The following is a 10,130-nucleotide window of genomic DNA, read 5'->3' as shown; positions in this document are numbered from 1 at the left end:
CATTTATCTTATGGAGGGCTTATTAAACCTACTGATGAATGGCTAGCAAAAATTATAGAATGGAATAAATATTTCGAAATATATCACGATGAATCGTATAAAAAAGGCCCCGGAGTTGTACAGAATTAGTCAGTGGAAACAGTTTTACCTTTTACTTTAATAAAAGATTTTTGTAAATTAAGAACTATAATAAGAATTAATTATAGAAATCTTAAACAAGAAAACTATAAAATATTGAAAAGAATGCCTTCTGAAAATGGTGATTGTCGAAAAAAAATTAAAAAGTTAAGTAAGATAATCACATATTAAAAAGTATAGCTCATTAATTTGTTAAATAAATATTAGACAAAAGACTTGTAAATTTATTGACGTACAGTACACTTATTAAATCCGAAAATTCTACAGTAGTTTACATTTAATAGTAATTTAATAATTAATTAAGAAATGATTTAATATTTTATCGTATTTTGTTATTTGAAAGGTCTGTCATGTTGAAGTAGAGGACTTGCTGTGACGTCACATAGATCCAAGGTCATGCTAACAAATATACGAGATCTGGCCATCCTTGTAGTTTAAAGTCCTTGGCAGGCAGCAACTGGAAGGTGCCTGAAATTTTGAACAGAGGCGCTGGCAGCGCGTTGAAATTTTGAAAACATCCGGTGGAAGCGTGTCCTACAGGATAGGACGTGTTTGTGTCCTGTCAGAAGTATGAAATTATTTTAAAAGTACAATGCAATTAATTAAGTATTAAATGGACTACGAATACAATTTTCAAAACGTTTTTTTTCAACACAATCAATTCTGTAAGCATTCATAAAATTGGTCAATAGAATGGTGTCTGACCACTGCTGAAATTCCTTTCATTGTTTCTCTAACGCGCTCCTGAAAAATCTGTATGTTCTCCATTTGGAGACATGAGCACTTTAGTTTTCCCCATACCTGTATTTGAAAGTCTAATGAAAAAATATGGAGACTATTCGATACAGACTCTATACTACATGGATCCGGATTTGAATTTTCTTGAAGGCAAATTCTTTTCGGCTTTCTATTTGCAAATTATTAAGTACTTTCAAAAGGAACGAAATGAATAGATTTTAAAAAGATGTATGCAAAATTTTCCTGTCATTAAACGTTTTTTAAATTTATATTCAGATAATAAGGTGGTTTTATGCTTCATGTGTGCTGCATACAGTAAATACTACATAGGGACGACACTACCACTTTGCGCTGCGCCGCCATACATTTGGCCGAGAATATAATATAGTGGCATGATGAGGATATTTTGAACGCATGTAATAGAATAAAACGTATGCTATCCTAATTAATTTCGATAAGACTTCAGTTTTTTAACTCTTTCCGCGATGTGGACACTAAGAGGACATTTTTTCAAGCCCTTTATGGGTTCGACCAGGCCCACAAGGTCTGCCTGATGGTGAGAGACGAGATCCAATATATCCGGGGACGGACGGTCCATGAAAAATTTCCTGGGTTTTTCTACCCGTTTGGATTCGATCCCGGGTTTCTCTGAACGATAGGCTGACACCTCAATTGCACATAGCAATTTGCATTGCACGTAGTAAAAACTTGTTTTTGGCAAAATTCGAAATATGCATTTCAAATGTGAACAACGTCGATTTTTTTAAATTAAAATACGGTTTGTTCAAACTTCCCATTGTCTCAAAGAATAAATAAAGAGTACTCAAAAATGTTCCGTTTCGAAATCTTCCATTAATACAAATCAGTCAATTAATTCTTTAGTTGAATACTTTAAATTTTTACATAAGTCTTTTGTTTTAATTAAGGCAGAAGTTTTCTGAGGTTTCTCTGGAGTACACATCAGGCTTTCTGTGCATTTTTCACAATCTATGAATTTCTACAGCTTGTTGATTAATATTGCAAGTAACATTCATTCTATTTATATGAGTCACCCAAGCTGTAGAGACCTTATTAATGTAATGGATACTGCTCAAGCCTCAATGTGGTAGATATTCTGAAGGTGCAAAACCTGAAGATCGACTGTACAATGCTTCTCAAATGTGTTGAATGAGTGATAAGAAGCTCACACTCGTGAAGTAAACACAAAAAAGATATCGAGAAAGAACTTTTATTATGACAACCGTTACAACGTACCGCTTCATGAAAAAAAGGGGGAAAAAAAGGTGAAAAGATTACATGTTGCCAACTGACGGATAAATTAACCAGTAAATAAAATAAACATTAAAATTTTAGCATTACGACATGAAGCATAATAATAATATACAGTACAGTAAATATGCCAACAATATGCACTGTTAAAACTAATACCTTAAGAATACGGCTAAATGGGAAGGGTTATAACTTCAGGACGAGTTTTAGCCGCCATTCCATTTAGCCGTGTTGTTATTAGTTTTAATGTAGATTTGGGGCTAGAAGCGTACTCAATTTAGTCTAATTTGCACTGTGATACTGACTTCTGACCTCTCAAATTGGCAACATATACTCGATAAATCACACTTTTTAAATGTCCCCACAACCAAAAACCACAATAATTAACAAAAATGCCGTAGTTGTGTTCATATTCATTTCCGCACGTCTCGAAGTGTCAGCCTACCACATTTAATTACATTTAAACTGCTGAGTGCTAGCCAATCTATTATAAGAAATTTAAAAAGTATGTAAAGATTTTATAGAATATATTAAAACGTATTAAATCAATATGTTATAATTTCACAGAACTTAAAAATTTCAAAAGTATATTACGTTCCATAAGAAATATAAGCATAACAAACGAGGAAACACATTTTATTTCCTTGATTTTGGACCTTTTTCACATTAACACCATCGATCGTTGTTCAGGAAGTTATAAAGGCGTTAAAGAACTTGCGCTTAGATAGTGCTGCCATCTCTTGGTATAATAATTAATCAAAATGCCGGTTAAAGAAGAATTAGAGAAGGACGCCCGAAAAGATAAAAATCAAGAGAAAGAAAAAGAAAACGAAATTGATATATATCGAGATACGCCCGTAAGATTATTAGGTAATAAATTAATTATAATTTTAAAAATATATATTTAATTCGACATTAAAGAAATAATAATAAAAAATAAAAACAATTAGAGGTCACTCGGGTCGTGTAAAAAGGAAGCGTGCTGATTGTGTGTTATTATAATTACAGGATACGCTAACGAAGTGGGGGAGTCGTTTCGAGCACTTATTCACGTCCGTCTCGTACACGCCAGCTATGTAGTGGCTAGTGGTTATGTATTAATGGATACTCTAGATAAAGTCAAGAAAGTTAAAAAGGTCTATAACACATTTAAATATGAACATTTCTTATTAATAAACTTACTTATTACACGTCACTATGAAATAATACATGCTGTATCAATAAATGATTTATAATTATTATTTATTATAATGACCAGCTCTCTTGGCAAACAATTTAGCATCCTTCTTTGCCCCTAATCCAGTGAAGCTGAGTCTCCTCCATCCTCACCTCCATTTCCTACCACTCTGCAAACACCAATGTTATATTGCCAGTCCTTTTCTTACGTCTTCAGCTATATTGTTCATCTGCCTCTTTCTGGGTCTTCTCTTAGGTTTCCCCTCCATCATCATCTTCAATACCAACTTTGGTATTCTATTTTCTTCTATTCTCGTGATATATCCAAACCATTTTAGCCTAATTAGTTCTATCTTCTCCCCAAATTTTCTTTCCTGTTTTCCTTTGTTTTCAATGTTTATCGTGTCTTTTCTGGTCTTACTCATCATGCTCCTGAGGAATTTCATGTTGCCTGGATTTTTTTGTCTTCTCTCTATGATGTAGTCCATTAGCATCCTTCTGTAGTCCCATTTCTAAAATGAGCATCCATTGCTCATTTTAGGAACGATCTACAATCATTCTAGGGTTTTAGGTAGTGTTGACACCAGTCCTTTAGTAAGAACAGTTCTTTCTTCAATTGCAGTACCCTTCCATGCATATTTAGTGATAAAATGTTCTTTCTAACAGCAAAATGAATAGAAAAAACAAAGATGTTGCAGCTAATGTTGATGGCTAGCATTTCTAGTGTAACTTATTTAATGTTTCTCAACACTAAATAATTTCTGAGATCTGAAAGATATTGCAAGACATTCCTTGATTAAACTGGGAGCTGTCCTCAGTTATGATTCCATGTACATGTTATATCATTATTGTCCTTACTTTTAAAATTGAAAGGTAGCAACACTAGTTGTAGATCATCCCTGTAATGAATAAGAACACCTAAAAGAATCGTGGATTTAGGAATAACCATGCATTATCTCGATGGAAGATAACTTATCTCTCCCATTTTCTCAAACATTTCTCTTTGATTGCATTGTTCAATTCTTACAACAAAGTCATGTAGCTAATGATTGTCCTCTACTTTGTCAAAAAAGCAATGACTAGCAATAAGGCAGATCCAAGGGGGCTATAGAGACTTAAGTTCTTCCCATTGACATAAAAAAAAATTAAAATTTATTTGTTTGAACCTCAAAACATTGATGACAAATATGGTTTGTTAGTCCATCACAATACAATCATCTTGCACATGTTAATAAAAAGTTTTTATAAATTATTCAAACATTAATTTTTGAGTTAACTTTCCTTTGGTTTCTTCTATATCAGCTATTGAGCAACAGTTTTTTTTGCATGTCAGAAAATTGAGGATTCCCATGACCTTGGCTGATAATTGGGTTCAGAATTTTAATTCTTTTGCATATACAAAGTCCAACATAGACAATGCTATAATAAAGGGTTCAGAATTTTGTTAAAGATGAGGAATCCATGTGCTTCCATTGTTTTGATAGGGTTTTTTTTCTCAGAGTCAAAATGATACATTTAGCTTTTATCCTGATTCAGGAAGTCTTTTTTATTATTATTATTGATTTTCAACTACTGCAAATAAGATTGTGTCAACACTTCTTGGGTGCACTTTGATTAATTGTTAGACTATGGGAGACTCATGCTGCAACTTTTCTCATACTTGACTTGTTATCAATAATGGACTTCTTATGTTCATGCACTATCCCTACTTACAAGTTAGTTTGCAACAAACCATGATATCACATGATGATCCTGCAGAATAATGATATGGAATTTCATGACATTCTCATTGACACTTGCTATTCTCTGCCTTCAAGAACATGACTCATTCAAGATGGATTGATAACCTCTTTGAAATTCAGCTATCCAAAATTTTATATGCAAGTACAATGGAGTGGATTATTGCAATGTTTCCTGTATGTCATCATGGATGTCTTTTGTCAACATTTATTTTTTTGAAGAGGTATTGGATGCCATCATAATGTGTTTAATGTTCCTCATTAAAGAAAATCTCCATTTTATCTACTAGTATCCTCTGCTGGCACTTCTGCTAATAAGTGCAAGTAGCAAAGTGAAAATTAGACAGGATGTATAGTACCATGATGAATCCATGTATGGCTCTGCAAGTTTTCTTTCCTTTCTTCCTGGTTAGGCTAGAGACTACATCTAGATAACTAGGTAGCTAAAGCAATAAATATGCTAACCTGTTGCTCTGAGAATCTGGATTTGAATGTAAGTTAGAACCTCAAAAGTATTTATCGAGTAGTTTGATTTGATGGATACATTAAGTCATATCTTATATCAAGTTGCCCTAATAGAGAGTGTAGCTAATCATGTGATTTGGATGAGAATAGAAGCCTACCAGTAACCAAATGGCAGAAAGAATTTTTAAAAAATAGAAGTGTTATATAGAATAGTTTTATAAATGATTAGGATTGAAAGATTATGCAAACTTTGTTAGTATTCATTTACTCTAGATCAGTTTTTGCAATTCAGTAATATTAATAAAAATAAATCTTAACAAATAATATATAAATTCCTTTAATTAAGTTAATAAAAAATTTTATTAGATGATTCAGAAAGTAAGTACAATTTTACAGGTAGTAAAATAGATGTATTTATTATAAAAATAATGAAAACAATATTGAGACATTCTCCATTTCAGCTACATGAACTTCTACTTATTTTTAACTACATTCATTTTCTTTTAACAGAAATTGCAACACATTTCTTTATTAATATATATTTTTAAATACAATAATTAATATTTTAATTATTAGGAATTAAAAATTAAATTTTTTTAATGTGCACAAAACTACATGAATTTTATCTTTAGAATTCTTTACACATAGATTTCTGAAGATGAACGCAGTTTGTTTTAAAAATATTATTGAAAAATTACAGTTTATCATATGTTTCTCTCTATTCTCAGCATAGATTATAATTATTCTTCATGTTCTCTTGAATATCTTCCATTTTGAAAGCCAATAAAACTGTCCTCAATGGACATTTTTAAGATTTTAGCTGTTGTAAAACAGTGTAGAAATTTTTTTCACAATACATCAAAGCAAATAATCACTTAATGTTACATCTAAACTTTGAGGAGAATAAACTACAGTTACTTACTAGTGACAGCCAAAATGCTAAAGAGCTATTGTTCTAAGTAAAACTGAAAAATTCTATTATTTTAAGACAGGGTTTGAGGCCAGCTAGTATTATCAAAAACTTTTATGGCCATTTGACAAGAATATGTCAGTCAGACTTCTCTTTCACTACCTAGCAGTTATATGTGTACCAAATGAACTGACACTATGAATGCCAAAAGGTCCTAGTAGTATATGTAAGATAGAATGAGAAAAAAATAAAACTGTCTGCCTGTCATATAGAAGTGCTATCAAAAAAATAAAATGAATAACAGAAGAGATTATAAGGACTTTATGGTCATTTCCTATTCAAAAACCTAAACAATATAATTAATAAACATAATTATAAGGCATGATCAAAAGTTTCTGTTTGAAGGCTGTACAGTCCAGATTTAGTATGCCAGTCATGCAAAAGCACTGTGACCATTTAGGCAAGCATCCACTGCTTCACCAGGTTTAGTATACCCCTTTGGTAAAACTCCTGTTTCTGCTGCTTGAAGAAGTGCGAAACTGCCTGCTACACTTCTTCGTCTGACCGGAACTGTCAATCTTTTAAGGGACCGAAGGCGTGAAAATTGCATGAGAGCAATCAAGACTGTAAGGAGGGTGCTCGAGTGGCTCCCACTTCAGTGCACGTAACTTCTGCATTACGACATTTGCAGTATAGGGACGTGCGTTATCATGAAGCAGAATCATTCCATTTCGCAGTTTTCCTGGACATCACAGTTTTCCTTAATTGCATGTCGTAATCTCTCCAGCGTTTCGCAGTACCATGCCCCAGTGACGGAGACACTTGGTTTCTTGAAATCAATAAGCAATGGGTCCTGGTATTGAAGAATAGGGTAAGCATCACTTTTCCAGCAGATGACTGGCTCTTGAACTTCTTGGGATGAAGGATGACACCATTGCATGGTCACCGCTTTCAACTCAGGTTCCCAGTGGTGGCACCAGCTTTCATCGCCAGCAACAATGCGTTCAAGGAACGTGTTGCCATCAACATTGAACCGCATCAGGTGCTTCAGGGAAACAGCCATCTGGTTTGATTGTTGTTTGGAATTTAATGCCCGGGGTATCCACTGGCTGCAGACCTTACGGTAGCCTAACTCCTGTCGGATTATGTGTTGCACGCTACCGAAGCTTATGACAAGATCTTTTGAAAGTGCACATATGGATATGCGACGATCCGCCCTAATCACATCATCAGCTGCCTGTTCTTAAATGGAAACTTTTTGATCGCCCGTTATATTTTAGAGTCAAGAGAGAAAGAGCATTGTACCAGACTGCAATTACCAAAAAGACAGAAAGACACTCAATGACTCAACAATGTTAACAGTCTTAGAGCTTGAGACTGACTCCCCTCTATATCCCCATACATAATAAACAACCAAACTAGAATAAATAATGTGACTGAACCCTAACATCCAGTTCTAGGAAAACATAATATGTTCCTTTTGCAAGTGCTGCTTGGGCACAAGTGCTTTCCACAAACACAATCATTGACAGCATTATATAGGGATAAAGCACCACTTTATAATTTTCATATATTTTAGAAACTATATCATTTTGATCATTAGAACCTCTTCAAATTTTTCAATATTTGATATTTTTTTTCAATATCACTTGTCATTATCATCTGTAATGCCATCCAAATTATGATCGTACATAACCATATGTTTAGGACATGATTTTTTTAAATTGCCTTCTGAACTCTGATTAGCAATTTAAAATTAATTTTTTTATTGAAGAACATCAGATTTTAGTTACAGATCTTTATTTGATAGCTTGAACCATTATGTACAAACTATTGAAAACGAATATTTTAAAATACATATTATTTTAAATGATACAGTAAATGACTAAAGAAAAATTTCTGATTTGTAGCAGGTTATAATAGAAATTTGCGGTGTTCATTGTAATGCAGTAAGTATATTAATGAATATATACTAAAATCTCTGTTTCTTACATTTATACTGATTATTAGATTTCAGATTAAATAAACAGTGCCTAAAAGCAAAGAAACAAAATATGTCAGTCTGACAGCATATGTATTAAGACATAAATATCTACTAATCAAGATAGCAAGTTTGAATTCTTCTTCAGACATGAATATTTGTGATGATCAGATTTTAAGGATTGTTATTTGGAAATTGTTTTAAAACTACAAGTATGACATTGCACATAAATAAACTTTTATCTAAATATTTTTAAAATCTGCCTCTATTTCCATCCAAATATAGTATTTTGATGAGAGAGAGAATTCCAAAATCATTTAAAATTATGGTGTATTCCCTTGTTGATTTATGCACTACTGATTTATATATTATAAAATCTTTCTAAAATGTGCATAATCCAATGTTTCAAAACATAGGATTAAAATTTTTGTTTCCATATTTTCTGGTTTATTTCATTTTGAGAATTTGATATATGAGTTATTAATGTCCACTATTTTCTGCTTTATTGGAGACATTTAAAATGTTTTCTTTAATTCTTAAATACTTCCAAAACCTTTTAATTAATGTATCTTCCCATTTTAAACATCCTCCAATAATCAGAAAACAGTGGACTTTAACAATCAAAGAAATTTATTCCAGTTTTTAAGTTATTAATAACACTGCATTTCTAAATTCATCATTCAAAAATATTGTTAATATAAACAATTTTATACTTAAATAGTTTGAGAATGTTTCATTTTTATGAAAATCTTTTTATGTATAAACTATTCATACAGACTTTTTTATTAACAGATTATACCTCCAACAGATCCTACTTATAACAGAAGGATTACCAGTGTAGCTATGGATACTTTACTCTGGCAGAGTTTAGCATCAGTTATGATACCTGGTTTTACAATTAATAGAATATGTGCCTCATCCTTATATTTGTTTCGAAAATTTTCAAAACTGCCCATAAATGTCCAGAAATGGACGACAACTGCCATAGGACTCGGATGTATTCCGTTTATTGTGAAACCGATTGACAAATTTGTCGACATTTTAATGGACAATTCTGTCAGAGCATGGTTTGACACTGCCAGAAAGAGTGGACCTTCCCATTAATGGATATTGATTTAGTGCAGAACAATTTAATTTAAAATATAAAATAGAAGGAGTTAAATTGTGATCTTCCATGATTTTAGGAGAAGTGTGTTCAATTTAAATTATGAGAATAAAATAATGAGTTAGTGCCTTATAATTTCTTCTCATTTATAATTGTGTCAGTCACTAAAGTCAAGATGGAAGAGTTTAAAATATTTCCAAGTTTTGCTTTATCCCTGCATGCAAACTCAAAGTAGAACTTAGTAGTTCAACAGATAAACACCTTATTATTCGAACATGATGACAATAAAAAACTCCATTAACAGTCATATCTATTGGCCACTTATCAAAACATTTGAACATATATTGGAACAAAATTCAGACACTACTGATACATAAATAAGCGGCATGAAGATGGTCAAAAATATTTGTTTAGTTAATTTAATGTCATTTTGATGGAATAAAAATATGTGTTTATCTGTAGAATACTATTTTAATCCAGTAAACTTTCAGAAATAATTTGATTTTGTAATTAATATAACAGATCAGTTTTTTCTTTGTTATGTTTCCATGTATTTAGATAAGGTTAATCAAAACCAAAATCATGATAATTTTTAATTTTCTGATAATC

General features: G+C 32.0%; 1 protein-coding gene across 1 annotated transcript; it reads left to right on the top strand.

The window, feature by feature from the left end:
* The first annotated feature begins 2,825 nt into the window (after positions 1-2,825).
* Positions 2,826-9,653, top strand: LOC111640592 (mitochondrial fission process protein 1-like). The gene is made up of 3 exons (XM_023386617.1): positions 2,826-3,015; positions 3,154-3,281; positions 9,209-9,653. The coding sequence occupies exons 1-3, from the start codon at positions 2,907-2,909 to the stop codon at positions 9,518-9,520; spliced, it is 549 nt and encodes a 182-aa protein (XP_023242385.1). The 5' UTR covers positions 2,826-2,906; the 3' UTR covers positions 9,521-9,653.
* Positions 9,654-10,130: the final 477 nt, after the last annotated feature.

Source organism: Centruroides sculpturatus, unplaced genomic scaffold, assembly GCF_000671375.1.
Source record: "Centruroides sculpturatus isolate CEXI.00-Female unplaced genomic scaffold, Cexi_2.0 scaffold1220, whole genome shotgun sequence".
NCBI classification, from domain to species: Eukaryota; Metazoa; Arthropoda; class Arachnida; order Scorpiones; family Buthidae; genus Centruroides; species Centruroides sculpturatus.
This window is presented reverse-complemented; position numbering and strand designations above follow the sequence as displayed.

What these genes read in the sequence shown, in the direction of transcription:
- LOC111640592 (XM_023386617.1), top strand. Translation starts at nt 2,907, where the DNA reads ATGCCGGTTAAAGAAGAATTAGAGAAGGACGCCCGAAAAGATAAAAAT. An exon ending in TACGCCCGTAAGATTATTAG is followed by an intron (nt 3,016 to 3,153) that starts GTAATAAATTAA and finishes TTATAATTACAG; the next exon opens with GATACGCTAACGAAGTGGGG. An exon ending in AAGTCAAGAAAGTTAAAAAG is followed by an intron (nt 3,282 to 9,208) that starts GTCTATAACACA and finishes TTTTATTAACAG; the next exon opens with ATTATACCTCCAACAGATCC.